Below are 22,232 nucleotides of genomic sequence, written 5' to 3' on the forward strand. Positions count from 1 at the left end.
AATATAAAGGTTTAGATAAACCTTTACTGGTACTTTATCCATGTATTTGTATCTCAGTGTTCACATTAAACAAACACAAATGACGCTTAAATGCTGAAATCATAAATCTAATTAGTTAATGCAGCACGTAAAATATTCAGTTTCCAGTTACTACTGGTTTCTTTAGTCACTAATTCAAACAACTGCATAATACTACCAGAATATCAGATATTGGAAGCCATTTATTAAAAGATCCAAACTGTTCTTTGTTCCAACAGCTCTAGACCCTGTAAGGCTTCAACCACAAGCCATTGTTGGCAGGCCAATGAGACTCTTTCACCCAATCCACAAATGAGGGTAGAACCACAGTAAAGTTTGTGCCTGTGAACTCAAAATTTTTTGTTGCAAGCAGATCTTACACCTTAATGGACTCGGCTCCTACCTGATGAAGCATAGGATTCACTTGAAATGTTTGCGACTGGCGATTCTTATTGCATCCTGCGTTTGAAGCCATTCTCATTTCCAGTTGTTTGGTACTGTGATTAGCAAAATTCACTAACCAAGTGTTGGTTACATTTGTTTTAATGCTAGGTACAGAATCAATTACATTTGCTGGAGCAGCATGAAATGCATAATTGGACTGGTTCTCCAGATGCAATGATAAATAGGCAGTTATGTGCTGCAGATGGTAATATAAAAGCACACAGGTAATATTCTGAAATCAGATATCATAGATAGTTCCAGGAACCTTAAAAATGGGCACATTTATTTCAAACGGACTGAATGACATTATTGAACAATAAATACCATTCTTCATAACACATTCCCTTCAGAACTTCAGTGTGCTGACATATATGTTGTCCGCAGTGTTTTTATTGAGTGCTTTTTAACACAATTGTACATCAGCTGCTCAATATTCTGTTCAAATATTTTACAAGCATTCTTAAATAACCAGTTTGTTCATTCAGAGAGTCCTTAGTGGGGGAACACAGTCTAGATATACACAGCGATTTTTACTTTCAAATGTTATATATAAAACTTTGTTCCCTGGAGCATGCACCCGCCTTGAAAGACTAAAGTACAAAAAAATCAAATTTAAAAAAAGAAAAAACTATCACTAACCAAAGTCAGTAGGAGGCAACACAAATTAAATTATAATTCCCCCATTGCCCTAAAAAAACACAAATATTGATACAAGGCTTCCAAACAAACCTCTATACTATCACATAGTCAACAATTCTTGCACATAAACTAAAAATCCCATCTCGGGGGAGTTCAAGTTAACAAAAAGTCTTAATAAAAAGGGACATACAGTATTTTGTCACAAGGTGTAAAAAAAAAAAAAATAAAAGGAAAGAAAAAAAAAGCCAAAAAAGCGCTATTGATGCACTTAGTGAATGTGCTTGCTCAGGTCCACAACAAATCTTATGTAGCGTATCTCTTGGTCCACTGTCTGGCCATTCTGTCATGCTCTGCTCTGTTGGTCATGTACTGGGTGGCGATGCTACCGACAAGAGGGTCAGCTAGAGGAAAAACAAAATGAAGGTTTGTCACTTATTTGAAGACACGAATAAAAAACAAGGGCAAATAAATGGATACAATTTTAACTTACACAGTCATAAAAAAAGTGTATGTAAACCCCAAGTTTAATGTAGTCGTATTAGTGAACTAGCAGTTACATTTCCAAGACAGACTTGTGTTAGTCTACTTACTTCTTCTCTAATTCAAGCAGCACTGACACACAAAGGTTTACCAGAATGTTAAAAGGACTGTAAAGACAACCTCTGTACCACCTGTTTAGAAACCATGTTCCTTTCTTGTATGTCTGTGCAGGTTTATTAATGTCAGTATATTCTGTTTGGTTTTTCCAATATTTTGCAAGGTTTTGTTCCATTGTTTTGTCTCTTGAGATAATGGACTGAATGTGGACCTCAGCTTTCTAAATCACCAATCAATAGCCTTATGGGCATTCTTACTACTGTGACTCTCTTCTAGCAAATATACAGGACTACAGATCTGAATCTGATCAGGAACTCCCATCCATTCTGTGGTTTATTGTATCCCCTGGCCAAGATAGGACAAGATAGGCATGTTCAGTGTTTTCCAACTTCCAATCAATTATTGATCAGAACAGTCAGCTGAACACAACATTGACAGAAGTTCTGCTCATGCATACAAGATCTCTAAGTAATGCTATATACCAGACACTATAGGATCACTGCTTCTGCCTTCATTATACCCCCCTAGTGCCCTAATATACCTAAAAAACCTAGTACTTCTGGAATGTATGACAAACGTGTACTCTCTGTTCTCTCCAATTGCAGTCCTTAGTGGTAAGTGCCAATCACTGGGTCTGTTCACTAGAAAGGGAAATGTGTATCTGTGGGGCAGCACGGTGGCTCAGAGGTTCCAGGTTCGAATCTCGGCCAGGACACTATCTGCATGGAGTTTGCAGGTTCTCCCCGTGTCTGTGTGGTTTTCCTCCCACATTCCAAAATAATGCAGTTAGGTTAATTGGCTTTGCCTCAAAATTGACCTTAGACTACATTAATGACATATGTCTATGGTAGGGACGTTAGATTGTGAGCCCCTTGAGGGACAACTACAGACACCACTATCGACTTTGTACAGCGCTGCGTAATATGATGGCGCTATAAAAATAATAATATAATATAAATACTGTGTAATAATAATAATAATATTAAAGCCCAATGCAAATGCTGACTCTCAGAAAACTGGTAAAATATATATAAAAAATGCCTACTATGCAATATCACTCTCACACTAGTTAGCTGGAGCATAGCACACATTTAAATCAATACTTTTTTTTTTTTTACACAAAGGAGACATTGGAATTACATCTGTTTTACCATGAAGATAAAATACGTACAGCTTTTTTATGGCTGATAATCATTAATTACAACAACCTATAATATGTCATTTATGAGCAGGTCCTATGCCATAAAATATCTGATATGGACATTTAAATCATTCATAACTATTGCATTTTAAAGCCAATTTATTATTTGGCCCAGCAGTATAGACACAAGCCACATTAGCTTCTTTAACACTGCCCTGAATGGTGTCCCCTAAGGACGTATATATTAATCACTGTTAGGTTAGGTCAGAAGTATCAATCTTCAGATCAATACCATCATCATTTTACATTTATTTTATTGCCGAATGGCAGTTATTCACATGCATAATGCAATCTGTGGTATCTAGACACTGCTAAAATACACTAAGACCTAGAGACGGGCACAGATTAACAATCCAGGAACTCAGTGACATACGTTACATCATATCTAACTACTACATTTCACAAATAAACAGTCATGGCATCTGTTTCTTACACCACAGCAATGATATGTTATTAGTGTACAATTATTTTAATAAAAGACTACTGAAGACAGAAGTGTCCTGGAAGAGCACAATTAAAAAAGAATGAAATAAACCTAAATTGTACAATTGGTAGAAGAATTGGTAGAAAGAAACTCTTATATTCCCAAGGTGCCCACCCCGCGCCCTCAAAATATGAAGTCTTGTGTCCTGCCTGAACAGACAAAATGTTTCAGGAGACGAGACCTTGTACTGTCTTTACTTTATTAACTCACATAAACCCAGTTATGTACAATGGAATTTACTTTGTAAGGTTAGGTAAAAAAGCCTTACTGTGGCCCTCAAAACCCCTCCTTTTTCAAATTCATTTCTTGGTTAATGACAAATGTGGTATGTTAGGCCACGAAAATTGTACAAAAGTCTTTGTCTCTCTTCATTTTATTTTGTTAAAGAGTTTTACAGTAGTCATAGTATAATTTTACTACGATCCTGATTTATATTACACTAGCATAAAAACAAAAGAAAATAATAGCATATCGATTTTGTTTGGACAAAATATAACTCAATGTTTTTGGATGTCTTACTATCACACCTTCTAAATACTCAAAAATATTTGGCCAATCCTACAAATTTCTTCATGCTGTTTATGGTGAAGGATACTGTTATACAGAAACAAAAAGATTTCGACCCAGTCCATAGGACATAAAGACAAAATTTTATGATTTTGGTTTGAGAACCGGGACCTGCATAGAACGGTGACTCCTATCTAATGAACACTTTGGGATGAACTGAAATGTCAGCTTCCAGCTATGTCCTCCCTTCCAGGAGTAGTACTTTACCTCCAAAATGCGCTTTTGGCCAAGTGGTCACACATTCCTAAACATAAATATCAAACAATGGTCAAAAGCCTTCCCGGAAGAGTGGAGGTTGTTAGTGTCACTAGGGAGAGGGGCAACTTCATATTGTTTTAGGATGGGATTTCCAACAAGCTCATAAAAATGTCAGGATCAGATATCCACAAACTTTATGCTCTAAAGTTTATTTAGATTTTATTTTTTTCTGAATGACAAGAAGCTAAAAGTAGAACCCCAGTCTGATCAACCTATATAGCAGAAAAAAAATACGACATCTTTATGTGTATTTGGTATTTTGTTTTTACTTTGAGTTGCAGAAGTTTAAAAAAAGTTTCAAAGGAGATGCAGAGAGATTTATCAATAGCATTGACTGTTTAGATGTGAGCTGGTCCATCACTAGAAATAGTTATTTTGTACACTCGAGCATGGTTCTGCCATATAGGAACAGGTTTAGTATATGATTACCCTCTGCCTCAGCAGTCAGTATAGTTTTTCTGCCTCTTCTGGAAACTAATGTTTCTGATGTTGACCACACAATTTGTACAGACCTAGTGCTTGTAGAAATGTTTTTTCAATTCTGAGAAGTTGTGCAGTAAAAGGGACAAGAGGCCTCTAAAATATTAGTAGTTACATGGTTGTCCAGATCTTTTTGGTTTCTTGTCCATTAACATTAGACATTAGGTTGGCAAACCTGTATGAGATTAATGCAAAAAGGAATATAGATACTAGAAACTGTAAAATCAATGCCTTTTGAAGCTGTAGTTTAATTTTTAATGTAGAGGCTATGCAGTGTGGCAGTGGTGTGTTACCCACTAGACTACTAGAAAAAATTACACACGTTGTCAGGTTTGCATGAATGTATTTTGCTGCCTTGCCTAGAGTCATATAAAATTATGACTGTTATGTGTGTTACTAGCCGCTACGAACCAACCTTAAATGCATTGTAGAACAGAACCTCTTTTGGCTCTCTTCCATCAGATAAAAATAACTGAGGACACAGAAGAGATATTATTCCTTGGATTATGTGAAAATAGTAGCCACATGGTAAAATGTATGTCAGCAAAGTATTACTAAATTACAGAGTGTGCTGATGAAAATGAATATTTGTGATCAGGAATTTGATCTGTTAATCTGTATGGCAAACTATATTTCCTGGAAGTATGATTTACAGCCATGGGTTTCCTCATAAATCATAACCCAGGGGAAGTCACTTGTTTGGCTTCCCAATTTAAAGAAAAAGCAAAGCATAAAACGGTGTAAACAACAAGTGATTTAGTTGTGCGTACACAACTCTAATTAGAAGGAGTGCGGCGAGTAATCATTCACTCGTTGGTAAATTTCGCACTGAATAAAAATACAAGAATATTAAGTGTATTCCTCAGACAAATTAAATGCTCTATTTGTCTCTGGAGGCAAAGTAAAATGTTTAAAATAGCAGTGTTAGAATGTAATAAATTAAAACCACATGCTCAAACTCATAATTCCTTCTGCTTTTAGCTAGCTCAGACATTTATGAAGTGAATTAACACAATATTTTTTCCACACAAAGGTGTGAGCAAATATAAAATACTAATTTTATTAACTCTCCAGTTTGTTCCATTTATTGGAATGTACTAAAAAATAATAGATAAAGTAAATTGAGCTGGGTTCATTGTTTCAGAATGCCTGGATGACTTTATTTTAGTAAATCAAAAACAGAACCACTTTGTTTTATATTATGTCATAGTTTAGTAATTTAGGATCACATTTTATACCCATGGAATAAAAATTCTGCAATGACGAATGAGTCAATAAAGACTTTTTATTGTAAAGTGCTATTAAGAGATTTTAGGAATAATATTAATCCAGTGTACATGTACAGTACTTGCACCAACAATGGCCACCCAATGGCTAAAAAAAAAGGACACCAGAACAAGTGAGGTTGGGGAAGGTGGTAGAAAAGGAGTAACGAGGGAAGACACAAAGCTATCAGGAATATAGGTCCTCTTTAAGTCCATAATAGCTAATCGTAATGTACTGTGCCATTCCACATACATAACAAAGTATTAGACATTTATACAATGGACCTGATTTATTAAAGCTCTCCCAGGCTGCAAAGGATACACTTTCATCAGTGAGTCTGTGTGATCCAGCAAACCTGGAATGAATTTTTTCAAAGGTATTTGCTAGAAAATGTTTTGAATCCTGGACTAGATCCATTCCAGGTTTGCTGGATCACCCAGCTTCACTGATAAAAGTGTATCCTCTCCAGTCTTGGAGAGCTTTAATAAATCAGGCCCTATGTGTTTCCCTTTTAATTGCATCTGTTTGCTTTCAATGGGTTTTTGACCCACATAAAGTATAAATACACACTATACAGAGAAAGCTTTAATAAATCAGGCTCCATGTATAGACCACAGAATACAATGGAATTCTGGGTCTAAAAAGCCACAAGGGAATTGAAACTGTAAGCCAAAGCCCACCTGGGATGAGAAAGAGTTTGTGCCCCAGTCAACTTTCTAGTGCTGTCTGTGAACCTATTGGGGATATTTCTCATTACTGTCCTCTAAGACTTTAATTTCTGTGATACCATACCAGTAAGTTTTAGCTTTACTTAACTATCATGAAAACAGATGTTAACTGGACAGAGAGCAGCGTAGACAGCAATAAAACACAATTTACAGGACACAGAGTTGTAGGCAGAGGTCTACAACAGTAGGGTTGAATAGTTTCTTTGTTGCACTGGTAATAAAAACCAAACAGAGGTACTAACCAACCCCAGTCTGGCACAGTGTTCGACAAGCCAGAAAATATTGTTCTTTTATGGGTATGTAGTCTGGCACGTATGCTAGATTGAAGTAGTTGTTTGGAATGCACATATGCCACCATGGGGATGCTTCAAGTTCACAACATTTGATGCAATGTTTAAACTGGTGCTAATAACGGGAAATCCAAACATGCATATACTGAATTATGTGACATACTGCTAGCAATTCAGAATAGCCATTGCTAACTGCCTGGGTACGTAAAATGTTTCCGCTAGTTTGCAATTTTATTGCAGGAGCAGGAAAGCAGGAGGAGGAGAGGGGTGTCTAGTGCTTCATCTGCAGCTTTACATTAATATGCTGACTATCACAAATCTTTATTATCAGCTCTAAAAATAATGCTGGATTAATCTGTCCAGGCCGCTGCATAAATGGCACCCAAAACAGTGATACATTTAAAATCAGCACATAAACCCAAAAGCACTATGCTCATACTAGAAACTTTAGTTTTATATCATCTTTCATGAGTAAAGGGGCCAGTAAACATAAATTATTACTTTGTTTATACCATCAGTAATTAATAACAGCTTATATGAGCTGTGGATAATTATTTAAAGTTGTTATTCGAGGCGAGGCATTTCATTACACACAGATGACTTCTTTCCAGCAAAGGCTCCTGCACATAGTGTTCTGTAGAATAAGTGGCCTTCTTCTGCAGAAGAACAATTATCACAGCAGGAATGCTCTCCAGGTGGGAACCACAAGAAGAAGCCACAAGAGATGAAGGGAAGACTGGTTTACACTATATTTATATATGGATTGCCTCTCTGCAGTTCCCTGCCCCATCCGGCTCAGTACACACTAAAAAATAGTCACTTTATATGGCAGCAATCAGAGCAACCTGTCTAGCATATATAAGATGTGACAGAGTGAAAGCTACATACAAACGTTAGATAAACTTGCTACCAACAAATGACTTCTAGATAACTAGCGATCTGGCCAAACTAAATACCAATCAATGATTCTATATGATATGCTCGTTTACAGAATTGGCAGACCAATGTTTTTACTATTATTATCACTTATTATTATTACTGATACGATCATGAAGACATAGTGGATATGCCAACTGACAGTCAGCCGTGCATGCGTGGTTCTGGGTAGGATCATTCACTGTCTAATGACATCTGTACTCATGAATATAAACAATAAATGCCAAGCAAATTTGGTAGGCTTGATTGATTGTGGCATCCAAAAAAATATTGTGGATCATCATCTTTTTAGATTGTTAGCAATTTTTTTTTTAAATCTATCTAAATCTATCAGCTAAATTATCCAAAGAATTGGCAATCCTCCCTTTGGCATGACATTTATCTAGCTTCTGCATGGTCTTTAAAACAGCTGGTAATATAGAACAAAAAGAATTCTTCTGCCCATAGAAAAGTAGTACAATATCAAGCAATGCAAGTTTTAACAGATTTGTTTTAGCTTCTATACATCATTTTAAAAAATGTTTTGCTGTAAAAAGAAAAACACATTGTGCATCATTTCAAGCAGTATTTGTGTACATGCACTGCTTAAGCCAAGCCTGATGTGGTTATTTAAAGATTGGGTCTCCTTTGGAGAGAAAAAAATAAATATTTTACTTTGTTGGAAATACTCAAACTATTTCTTAAAAGAAATCAGTATGAAATATTGATTGCAGTTGTCATGCCTTATTATCGAACAGACTTTATTAAAAATAAAAACATTGAAAAACTGTTCAGATTGTAGCCACTGCTAGCTTTGTACTACTCGATGGAATATGTAGCTGTCAGTCACCTACTGGTGCCTGGCCACACTCAATAAAAAGAACTGCTGATCAATATTCTATTAATGTTCTGTTTAAAATCGACTGAGAAAGACTTTATTTTAAAGTTTTATTTAAATCAATGTACAAAATATTAAAATTGAATGCCTAAGGTATTAAAAACTTTGAATAGTATATGCCTAGCTTAGGCACCAGAACAGGAATTTCCTTTGGAAAATGTACCCTCACCTTCATAATAAATGTAATTTAGTTATGACTTTCTCTCTCAGTAACAATGGCTACCAGCACAAATTAAGAGGGTGAATATACTACAGGTAACAGTGGTTCAAATTCTTACCTAGTCCATCTAAAGCTTAAATACCATTGTGGCTATAGGAGGAACAATGCAAACAAAATGGTCCAATGATATTATAAATAATCTTCAACGCATTTTGCTATACGCAGCTTTCTCAGAAAGAGCATAAACAACTCATCTAAAAAATGTAACATAGTAAACCATTGTCAATATGTAACATAGAAAAAACAATAAATATGTATAACAGTTTTAAAATATTTACATATAAGAAGTTTTCCTGCTCCTAAACCGAATATTTTGAAGCTGCTCCTAAATACAATAGGTAGGTACAGACCACAGCAACTCATTTTTTATATGTATTTTTATGCGGCACTTTGTTTTATTAAGTATAATATATTACTACCGTATGCATAGACAAATTAGATATAGTGAATAATAACAAGTCCTTATACAACATACAATCATCTACAGAGAGATGCCCAGGGTACTTACAATATGGTGTGTAAATGCAGCAGACCAGCTTAATGTGTAAATGAGTGTTAAGAAGAAAATTAACATAGGTTTCCCAACATTTGCAAGCTCACCAATCTCTCCAAGCTTCTAAAGCTTTGCAAGCTTGGCAAAGTTTTAAAGGAAGATGGTAATTGCATGTACATAATATATTGGGTGAGTCACATGAGAAATGCCAGGTGCCCAGTGCTACAGACAACGGGCAGATGTCTTCTAGTCCCATGGTATCTGATAAAGCACCTAGAATAAAAATGTGCCAAATATCAAAACTATCAGTGCCAATTATATAAAGGTGTTAGAAAATCACCTATGTAATGTCAAAGGCTAATTGTAATAAATTTTGCACCATTATAAAAATATGGTAATATTCAAAAGCCACAAAGCACAATAATGCTGAATATAGCATAATTATTATTTAGGCCACTGTAAAGTATTCCTTTCAGTATAATACCATTTCTTTCTTGTATCCATTCTCCTCATTTATTTTTCTATTTTGCTTCAAATAAAACTACTGGCCATTAGGCAACATCACGGAATGACTTAACCCAGGTTTTGGTTACATAAATTCAATTAATATTTAATCAAGTCAGTACATTCATGTGTATTTTACCCTAAGGTGCAATTTACTTACGGCAAAAACTTAAAAACTATTTAAGCCCTGAATATGCCTGTTCCATGTTTGCTAGGTTTCAGTAAAGTGCCTGTGATTGCATGGTGAAAGCCTCTTACGCTAATTATAAAATATATTTCCATAATTGCATTAGACTGGATGGGATATTATCTGATAATTACCACATTAGGATTTGCTCTGACACACAGACTCATATATAGTGATTAGAACACCATTTCCAAAGTTCTGCTACAATATAAATACATGATTTGTAAATGAAGGAAGAAGGTTTTAAAGGTGGAGATTAGAAAAAAGGAAATTGAAAATATTCAGGTAATTGAAAGTCTTATAGCAGGCTTTGTGGATTGTTCTCACCTTCGGGTAAGCTATGTAAAATAAAATAAATTACTGTATACATTTGTTTTGTATAGCTGGTTTATAGAATAAGTGTGCATTCTGGATCTCACCTCCCTTCTATACTACTTAAATGAAATACACCTTAGGTGTAGTCAAGTTCACTGCTTATGGTCTGCCCTGCGCCAGGCAGGGTTACTGTAGTACTCCGCTGTTCCTGTTATATGTCACACAAAACCAGGCCCATACAGAATAAGCCTATCCTGTCATATTCTTGTTTTTAATATATTATATTATAAAGATTTGTAGAATTTGTAGAGTTCCTAAGGGTGCTCTAAGAAGCTCAGTGCAATTACTGTGTCAGCTGTTAAGTAGACCTTACATTAAAATGAAAAGTGAAACAAAGTGTTTTTGTTTTAATATTTTTATGTCGGAAAAACACTCTGACATAAAAGTATTTAAATAAAAACACATTAATAAATACTCACCTTCTACCGCTGACATCACTGGGCATCTCGGAGGGATCTTGGGAAAGCACAGGATCCCAATTCTTTTAACAGGACACTACTGCTGTGTGCAGCGGAATGTCCTGGTGAAATGCGGAACCCACTGACTTAACCCTGACTAGGTGAGCCTGCAAATGGCCTGGCAGTAAGGTAACTCCTTTTTTGTGATTTTATTCTGAAGTGTGTGTGTACAATGCCTTTTAGGGCAGGGGTCTGCAACCGAGCGGCCGTCTGACAGCTGGGCCGCGAGAGCACGAAGGCTCGCTCAGTGAAGGGCTACAGCAGTGGTCAACAACCTGCGGACTACTGGTGGTCAGCGAGAAAATTTTGGTGGTCCGCGGCTCTGGCCAGTGCACCCTTCCAGCGGGGTAAGGAGAAGGATCCCACTTGGGGGGGTGCACTGGCCAGAGCCACAGACCATGTCTCTCGTCTCTGGACACAACCCACCCACTCTCCCATAGCAGGTCTGAGCCAAGCGGTTTCTGGCATTAGGAAGTCACTCTGGGGGAAGTTTCTTCCCTTTTGAGTGACACACGGCTCCCCTGGCATGCGCAGACTGGAGTACGTAAATTTGGTGGTTCGTGGTGTCCAAAAGGTTGGGGACCACTGTTTTAGGGCATTGTTTCCTTTAAATAAGAAATTATTATATATAAAGGTTAATTGTTCCGAATTAAAACAATGACCCAATCTGCAAATGAGTGAGTAAAGCACAACCACTGCTTTTGGAACATTATTTTTTACATTAAGCTTTATTCTTTAACATATTAAAAGACACTGAAGACCATGGGCCTGATTTATTAAAGCTCTCCAAGGTTGGAGAAGATATACTTTCATCAGTAAACCTGGGTGATCCAGCAATCTAAACCTATTTTTTTACCTGTAATCCATTCCCATCTAATTACTAAAATAATAGGTTAGCCACATACTTTTTATGGCAGGTTGACTTGCAAAAACCTATAATTACTTTTTTAATGATAATTTATTCAGTGATAGAAGGTAATCAACTAGACACCCCGGGTGCCAGCTTTGGGGGAATATTAGCATTTACTCAAAATATTCCAGTTATTTCCCACTGGGATTTTGGATTCATGCACATGCGCTACCTGAGGGTGCTTTTGTGTATGCCCATTAGAGTGCTACTTAAAAAAAGTGACAATGTACCACATACTGTATATATAGTGTGCAAAACTTGCTAACAGTTCTTAAAAACATCAGTGTTTTGTGCAATTGAGTGGAATCGGAGGTACTCGGAGTGGATCACATAGTCTAAACATGTTTATGGATGAGGAGAGGAATAACAAGGATTGGTTACAGAAGATAATGTTTTAGATATTCTTCTTCTTGATTGCTGTTTAATGAACGCAATATATATTTGAATTTCACACACTGAAATCAACAGCAATTAAACCTTCACCATGATCAGTACTGCATATATCAATATTTCAATACATCTTTTGCAGCATTTACATTTATGTTGCTGGAAACACTGAATAAACAGAAATCACATCCACGGTCCTCCTTGTAATTGTTTCCGAGAAAGGAGAACAACAAGACAATTCTGTGTATAGAAAAACAAAAGCATCCGCTCCACTTGGAAGCCGATGTATATGCGATTGAAAGAAAGCAATTAGATCAGATAAAGCTCTGCCGTATTCATATGATAATCACGCTGCCTCAGAACAATGTTTCACAGCTCCATCATCTGTAAAGGGTCAATGCTTACATTTTATCTGTGCTTGGATCTCATGTCTAATGCTTGTGTGAATGGTACTGAACTACAAGCCAAGGGCATACGGCAAATAAACATAGAATGAAAAGCATTTAGGAGAATCTTTTAAGACCTTCCTCTGGAGTGAGCTGGAATAACAAAATGTCTTCTGTCTAAGGAAAGCTGGAGGCTTTCCCGAGATAACAATGTAAACATAATAAATATGTATCTCCTGTGAGACCTGGATCATATGACAAATAGAATTATATAGACTCATATCCAGGCAGACAAGGCAGTGTTGCTATAATCTGCTGTAATTCAGACTTCTGATCATCTGTCGGCACTATTAGGTGGAAGCTGTGCTGTTTTAATAATTGTCCTATTTTTCAATTTCAGATAATGTTTTGTACAAACGTATAGTTAACCCTTTACACTCATGCTTATAGCAACAGTTTGAAATAACAAATTATTCATACCACGGTCCCTTTCACACTATTGTTTGGCCATTTTTTAGTGGCATATATATTTAATAGAGAGATCTGGACTGTTCTTGTTGAACCCGGGCTGGTAAAGGAGCTTGCTTTCCAACATCTATTACACTCACATACATACATACACATATATATATATATATTCTTTCAAGTAATTAAGTAATACTGTGCCCACACAATACAGGGCAAAGCTGTAGGTTCAACTTAAAATGGAACTAAGACCTTACTTCTATCTGCAATCAGACAGGTCCTTTGTTGCAGAAGGGACATATGACATCCCTTCTGCAACAAAATACCCTTACCTGCTCGATTACCATTTTTTTTATTGATGGTGCCACCATCTTTTTTCTTCTTTTCTTCTGGATTCTGATCTTTGCTTATCTTGACTGGCCAAGGTGGGATGAGAAAAATTCTTGCTCATGTGCACTGGAGTCCAGTAAGCCCCGGGAGCCCTAGGAGATGCCTGGACAATTGTCAGATCCCTGCATCGTATGCTGCAATGTGTATGCATTTTTTAAAAGAAAATAGCGATCGGGCAGGCAAGTGTTTTGTTGCAGAAGACTTTTTTTTGTGAAACTATAGTTCTGCTTTAATGGGAGCCTCCTGGTAGTGCATACATTTTTTCCATTCTCTTCTTCAGGAGTGAAGACAAGAAGCTCTTTATAGGATTCAGGTCCTAAATCACAGCCTAAACAATACTAAGGACTCTGACCCGAGTCCTCTGAGACTCTGAGTAAGCATTGGTCAATCCTGAAATGATCTGGAAGGTTTGACTTCAGCATATACATAATATGTATACATGGTGGCATTGGGTCTATATATAATTAGATTTTTCAACAACGTTTGAAAAAAATGAATATTGTGTATATGAGAGTGAGTTTTCTCCTCCTCCCCTATTTCACAATCTGACTGTATTTATCCTGTAACCTTTTTAAACTTTTTAACTGTAAACTTTTTAAGACCATGAACTGATGTGAAAGGCTCTATATCCCTACCAAATTAGTGTTCTAGGGAAGAGCAAAGTGTTTTGTAATCTCAGACTCTTACCAGGGTTGCAGTCTGTGAGCAGTGAACAGATGGAGAGGAGAACTTTAGAAATGGTTAATGCTGGGCTCCAGTTATCTTTCAGGATATCGAGACAGATGACTCCTTGGCTGTTAATGTTGCAGTGGTAGATCCTCGTCCGAAATGTCACCTACAAAACACAGACCATCTGGCAATTAATTATTTCTGGTAACATTTACACATTGCCTATTAAAGGATACCTTTTGTTGAACTGTGCAAATCAAATGTGTACAACACTTGAATTACTTACAAGGGTAGCAGTGAATTTTGAAAACTATATTTATATTCTCCTATGTATGTAATATGTATTTCCCCACTCCTTTGGATAGAAATGACAGCTCATATACGTCAAGCTCTTGTCCAATTGAATCTAATGTGAAAAAATGTTTACATATTTGGTAAAAGATGGATGAAACATTTATAAATAGAATTATTTCTCTCAATGTTTGGAATGGTAACAAAGCTTGCTAACAGAAAAAAAGAATTTCTGCACAGAAAATGAAAGCAACCAGAAATTAAAACAAAAATAAATGCCCCATACATTAAAAACAACCAAAATCTCACAGATCTGCATAAACTCTCTTGAATTACATAAATTGTCAGGAAAATAATACTTCCAAATGATATGCAGGTTATCCCTGAGGAGTCAACTCCTCCAAGCTCTCTGATAGCTTAAAACTTAGAGCGGCCTTTTTCTGCTACACAAGAATCAACTTACTACCTAACCCACTCCAGTTTGGCTTTTGAGCTGCCCATTCCACTGAAACAGCCCTTACTAAAGTGACCAATTACCTCTTCAGAGCTAAGTCCCAAGGCAACTTTTCCCTGCTCCTTCTCCTTGATCTTTCCTCTGCTTTTGACACTGTTGATCATCCCCTTCTAATACAAATCATGCACTCCATTGGTATCAGTGACACTGCTCTCTCTTGGTTTGCTTCTTATCTGTCTGACCGCTCCTTTCAAATTTCTTTCAATGGTAACTCCTCCTCGCCCACTCCCCTCCCTGTTGGTGTTCCCCAAGGGTCAGTCCTTGGACCGGTTCTCTTCTCTGTACACCTCCTCTCTCGGTAGTCTCATATCCTCCTTTGGCTTACAGTACCATCTGTATGCTGATGACACCCAAATCTATCTGTCCACCCCTGACCTGTCTCCCTCAGTCCTGGATAAGGTCTCATGCTGCCTGTCAGCCATCTCATTATGGATGTCTGACCGATTTCTGAAACTCAACCTGGATAAAACAAAACAAATCATCTTCCCCCAATTTCAAATCTCCCGCTGACATATTCCTAACTGGTAACAACACTGGTATTCATCCCTCCCCTCAGGCACGTTTATCCTGGCATCACCTTTGACTCTGTCCCAGAGACCACCAAACTCCATATACATGCTCTTATCATCTCTCGTCTGGACTACTGTAACCTCCTCCACTCTGGTGTTCCACTAACCCGACTCTCTCCTCTAGAATCTATTATGAATGCTGCAGCCAGACTCACCCATCCTTCCCACTGCTCCTATTCTGTTGCATCTCTTTGTAATTCTCTTCATTGGTTTCCATTTCACCTTAGACTCAAATTTAAGCTCCTGTACTTTGCCTTTATATTCTTCCACAGTTCTTGTCCCACTTACCTTTCTGACCTGATATAAAAATACACCCCTAGTAGCTCTCTCTCTCTACTGGTTTATACTCGAGTATATACATATGTACTTTGTGGTTAGAAGATGCATTCATTATGCAGCTGTGGTGAAGGACAACTGGGAGAGTCAATGATAAAGAGCTATTTAGAAAGGTTTCTGAGTTAAATGAATTCACCCTTAGCAAAAAGCAATTTAAATAAAATATGGTCACCTTGTCTATATACACAAATAAATAGACCACAAAGAAAACAAACTTGAAACAAACATGCAGAAAACTATGTGCACATTGTAGTGCAATTACCTGAACCTGAGCTGCATACTCATTCAGGGTCAGTGATTTAGAATGTAAAGACCAGAACAGAGGATCAGAACAGAAAACCAGACTAACAGTATTTTACAACCAGGCCAGAGATGGAAGCTTATATAATCTCTAAAAGTTCCACTTTACAAAACAGTTTACATATAGCAAGAGACTTTTCTGTTAGCTATAATGTGGACTTACAGCATTTTTTTATTTTTGTGCAAATCTTTGTCACCATTAATAAAATCATATCTTATCTCATCCAACGTAATAAATATAATGATGCCTTTATTTCTATTACAATTCAAACTGCCAGAAATAAAAACCTACTTCTGTGATTCACAAGCGTAAAACATGTTACTCAGCCAGAGATAGCTTGCTTACTCACAAGTGTGTAATACAAGTAATAGTTTCTCATACCTTACACTACATATACAAATCCAGCACAGTATATAGAGCAGAACGCTTTTTCCCAGTTTGGATAAAATTGGGCCAGCAATACCTAAAGGTTAGACTGCCTAGAGCTAGCACAAAACTGATTAAAAGAAAGCTGTCAAAAGTATTCAGAAGAAATATGAATTTCTGCAGGCCACAAAGGCATCAGCTTGTGCATTAGAATATCTTTAAAAGGAGGAATTTTAAAGCAGAGTTAGGCAAATAAAGCTACAATAAAAATCAACATGCAAGCAAATATTTAAGGTGAAATTACATGCACATTAAAGTGTATGTATTGCTATTTTTTTTCTTCCACAGAAATAAAAAAAGATTCAAACATTCCTATAGGGGAGGGAAACTTCACTTAATTCCCCAACAGGACAAAAAAGAAATCTCCTCAAAGTGGGTTGGGTAAGATTTCCTTATTAGATCTCACTTTCTGCCTTGGTGACAAGAGGAAGGAGGTAGCACTTTCCCCGCCATCATTTTGCAATTTTATATTATTGTAGTGGTGACCAAAATAGTTGAGGAGAATTAAGTGCAGCCCCTGACATGTTCAGAGGTGCAAAAACTAGTTTTTTTTTTATAAATTTTCCATTATTTTAAAAAGAATTAGGATTGGTTGGGATGACAACATTTATTTACACACAAACACTAAAAAAAATCATCCGTATAAATTTCCAAAAGCTCCAGCTGGTTCCATCACTAAGGCTCCCTGGAGTCCCTTGGACTGAATTAGGCTTCAGAGCACAGAAAGCGCAAGGAGCACTGGCATGAATCTAATCGGCCATGTGCTGAACACCACCGCTGTAAAATGTCACAAGGTGAAATGTAGCAGCAGGATGCCTTTGTAAGCCATTTACGGTCAGACCAGAACATAAAGGTTAGTGCACAGAAATTAGGATTTACACAATGGTGATATATAAGGAAAGAATTTTAGTTAAGGGAATTGAGAATGACTTTGGATGATGCATGATCAAAGCTCACTCCAGCATTCTGGTAAGTAAAGCAAAGTAATTCTGCTACCCATGATAAAGTAACTGGTCCCTTTTTTGGGTCAATAATTTGATGACATGATCAGTTATTCGGTGAAACAAAATGTACATTTTTTGAACCCCCCAATCTGTTTTCTATTGTAATTTATGTATGTATGCATAGGATAGTCTTTTATAGTTTGTAATGTATAAGATTAAAAAAAGTATTTATTCAGCAAACAGGCTGACTTTTCAATGTCTGTTCAAATAGCTAGAATCACCCTTTAGCTAAACTTATTCCTGGCCTAATCTTTCTGGGGCACTATCATTAGCTAGAAAACTGATAGTTGCTTCTATATAGATTACAGAAAACAAACAGAGATTCTACATTGCCTGAGCTGGAAGAAAGCAAAATAGATGTGAATAATAGCAGGCAGGGAAGTGCCACATTAGTTATGTGATATAACAATAATTACATTTACATTGCTAAACTGCTGAAAGTTTTTCATTAAGATATATCTCATTATGATGTTTGAAATGAAACCACCTTGGGTGTAAATCACAAGTGCAGATCAATAATAATTAATTTTCACTGTCTAATGCAATCATATGGTTTACCTAAATGTGTTTTTAATTCATGTTTGCCAAATATATATTTGTATCATCTAAATGTATAGAATCTTGCCCACAAGTAATAATTTGTATAATTTAAAGGTTATAGCCTTCAACGATGTGGGAGCATAGATGAGCCTGTGGGAGCCTGGCAATAAGGTCATAAACTTTCTGTTTTAATTACCCCTAGACCTAGGCAAGTATGTAACCCTTGAGGTGCAGGATTAACCCCACTGGGGGAATTATATTCCAGGAAATAGGATTAAAAAAATAGTATTGAAGGGGTAAAAAAAAATACAGTTCCCACGGAACAATACCTAGCCAATCTCTGGTGCTATACCTGTGGAATTTCTGCTCTGCAATCCAGTATTGGCCTTCTTTTTGGTTGAACAACACAGAATGCCATTTAATCACCGTTTGGTAAACCCATGACCTCAAAACCCACCCCATAGAATGAGTCAAAGAATACTGCAGTGACCAGTGGCAACATCACACTATATAGTGTAATTCCCTGCAACATTCAAGACCACCCACCACTGATGGACTAAATAAGAGAACTGTGACATCAAATGACTGATCTGAAGTCAGGTTTTCACATATGTATACATTGATTTTAAACAAAAAAAGAAAAACTTGGTTCCTGTTGCCTTGCCTAACTCTGAAAAATGTAGGTATTTCACAGTGCATTCAAAAAAGTAAACGGGTAGGTTTATTTAACCACTTCAATCATTAAAACTGACCAGTAATAGTTATAAACGCACATCTCTATATAAAAAATAACTTCATACCAAATGATAAAGTGCCTAAAAGAGTAACAGACAATAAACATATTACACCATTTATTCAACTATAAGACATCAACAAATCTATACATGCAGACAAAAAATTTCTTACCTTGGGTGGTTTAAAGGGATAGTCTGGAGAGAAGGCAATATCAAGGAAGAAAACACCCCCTTCATACACAGAACCAGGAGGACCAAGTATGGTGGATCTCCATTCATATATATTATCTCCTTTGGGTCCAGCACTAAAAAAAGAGCATAATAAAAATAATGAATACGGTATAATGCACACACTATGGTTTGCAATAATATCAGTAAATTATTATTATTAAACAGGATTTATATAGTGCCAACGCTGTTCATTTAATAGGGGTTGCATATGACAGACAGATACAGAGAGTACCACAGGAGGAAGAGATGACCGTGCCCCGAAGAGCTTACAATCTAAGATAACATTGTGTTTTAATTTATAGTAATTACATGGTAAAAACATAAAAATCAGACCTACTAAAAATATCTGGATATTTCTTTCTTTCTAAACTATTCACGAGTTTCAATGTTCTTGTACACCCTGCTATTTCCAGTACATAAGCCTGTCAATTGACTCCTACATTTCCTGCTGCATGCAGCACTGCCAGCTTTTATGGCCATGAGAGAGAGGAGGTCATCATCTTTTACAATGGAGTTGCATCACTTCTGTCTGAGTGCTATTTATAAGCTTTCTTTTGGAAGCAGACATAATAGTATTGTTTCAAGAAACAAGTCATATCTAAAAAAGACTTGGAATAGAATATATTTTTAGGTTTAAGTGCATGCATTCTAAATAATATATTTTGTAAAATTTACAGCTATTTATAATCCTTCACAAAGATCACAGTAGTCCCACTGACAATGCCCTTTTTTGCTCTAGAAGGATAGAACCACCATTGGCCCAGCATTATCCAGGGTCAGCATCTAGTCCTTGCACTGGAAGGCAGACTTAAAAGTGACATAGCCATGCAAAGTCTGGTGCTTCTGGGCATTAATGTCAGGGCATAACTGCTTTATCTGACAAACACATCTGATGAAGACTATCAGTCCATTCACACCTGGACCCCTTAAAATCCATTAAAACAACACATTGCATTGTTGCACTGAACTTGCTTTTGATTTAACCCTAAATCTTTAAAACCAGACATGCATATTTCTTTTAGTTAAATAAAAACATTGATTAGCTACAGTTTATTCTGACTGGGAATTTCAAAAAAATTTGAGAAACTTTTTCATAATAAGGGGCTTTTTGAAAGATTTTGATGATTTTGAGGCTTCTAATTGCACATAATCTTACTAATTGGAAAAAGTCAGATAAAGGTAATGTGTTGTTTGTGTGGTAAAGGTAATGTATATTTCACACTTTTTTTATTTTAAATAGCTCCTTGCAGAAGGGTTAACATTTATTGTTATAAAAAGTACACCTTGCTGGAAACAAAATCACAACAAAGAGACAAACAAGACTATTTTAACACACAACTTCATAAAAGCAGAGGTGTGAAATGATCCTACTGCTTTTTATAACAAAGTATTAACATGACTTCACTTCTATTACCAATCCAAAGGAAGAAAAGTTAGTCCACATTTGGGGAGAGGGAGCATGCAAGGCTTCCTCCTCTCTGTTAGATTTGTATGAGAAGAACATTGCAGAAATCTTAGCTCATGTTCCAGTGTCAGCATATTTCCCATGCAAGCCTGACTCTTTCGGGAGTTTCCTGTCTGACACCATCATATTTTCTTTGTGCAACTCTCCAGAGCTGAAAAATGCCATTACAAAGAACAACGCTCAAAGGAGACCTTGTTTTTACTTACAAAGGAAATATGTGTTTTGTTCTTTTTTTTTTTTGTTTAAGGATATCTGTGAAAGATACACAGATTTATATATATATATATATATATATATATATATATATATATATATATATATATATATTTTATATAAAAAAAGATAACTATTATATGGAACGATTCAGTGTTTGCTTGCAGTATGCAACATTGCTGTAGCTTTAGGCATGTTTGCTTCGAGCCATAGTAATGTAATTTGTTCCTAATGACTTGATAGGCTGCATTCCCAGATAGATTTGTACAGCTCACAAAATGTATGCCAGAAGTCTGCAAGGGTGGCAGATACATGATAATTTTCAGGGGAATGTAAAGTGATTTTGTACATATTTTTACATTTAATTTTCTTGGCCAGTCAATGATAAGGTAAACATTTTTATATTACATATTGATAAATTGCCATTTTTATCCAGCCAGTGGATGGAGCTCTAGTTTGCCTTTTTATATATTCAGCTAGTTTAGATTTCAGCTGTGCTTATATAACAGTTTAGAAAATAAATCACCCTTTATCAGGAGCCTCAGTTGGAGGTTTCAACAAAGCAAGAACAAGTTATGGTGTCTACTTAGATTAACTAACTGTGATTGGGTGAACTCGTGTCATGTGTTTTTATAGTTTTTTTTGTTACTGAAAGTGAACCTGTGCCTTGACTGTATATGTTAAAGTATTGACAAATTCTGAACAAGCAGTAAGGATGCTTTAAAACAGCCCTGATTTTTTTGTTGTTGTGTTAAAGGCTACAGGCATTTAAAAATTCAACTTAATATTTCACAACAATGTTACAAACAACCACACTTGCTTATGAATGCACTTTGCAGTTGGCAAACTAAGGGGTGGATGTGTTGGAGAGATTACCTGAATTTATAGCGTACTTCTAGGGCGGCATCAAGAGGAGCCATTGGGGCGGCAGCATCCAAAGGTGGGTATTATAATTGAACATGATAAAGGGATGATAAAGCTAATTAAGGGGCGTGTGGTTTAAGTAAGGAATATGTGAAATTTGGAAATCACTTGGGTACCTTAATGAGAACCGCTTGTATGCTTCTAAAAGATAGCCCTTACACCTCTAGTAAATGAATCTTATATATTAGGCTAAACAGACTGGCAAAAAGAGACAAATGCTAAGTGGCCTTTAGTATGTTCCAGTAAAAATGATTGAATAAGTATATGAAGAGCAATTCTGCTGGTGAGTTTGGGAGCAAAGAAGTGACAGCTCAGATAGCCTACATCTACCATGTTAACTTAATATCATCTGCTTTCCAATACAGCTGACAGACTGACACTGATATATGGTTAGACATACGCTGACTCTGACAGCCCCCTAAGCCTTTTGGAAAGCAAGATTAAAATAAGCCTGC

At 36.4% G+C, this 22,232-nt stretch overlaps 1 protein-coding gene across 1 annotated transcript in view; it reads right to left on the minus strand.

The window, feature by feature from the left end:
• Positions 1-724: 724 nt before the first annotated feature.
• Positions 725-22,232, minus strand: part of LOC140331409 (ubiquitin-conjugating enzyme E2 E2) — a 137,868-nt gene continuing 116,360 nt past the window's right edge. The window contains exons 4-6 of the mRNA XM_072412412.1: positions 19,117-19,249; positions 14,248-14,395; positions 725-1,502 (exon numbers count right to left, since the gene is read on the minus strand). Coding sequence (XP_072268513.1) covers positions 1,405-1,502; positions 14,248-14,395; positions 19,117-19,249 — 379 coding nt within the window. The 3' untranslated portion in view covers positions 725-1,404. The remainder of the gene's footprint in view (positions 1,503-14,247; positions 14,396-19,116; positions 19,250-22,232) is intronic.

The sequence above is a fragment of the Pyxicephalus adspersus genome, chromosome 5, assembly GCF_032062135.1.
Source record: "Pyxicephalus adspersus chromosome 5, UCB_Pads_2.0, whole genome shotgun sequence".
NCBI lineage: Eukaryota > Metazoa > Chordata > Amphibia > Anura > Pyxicephalidae > Pyxicephalus > Pyxicephalus adspersus.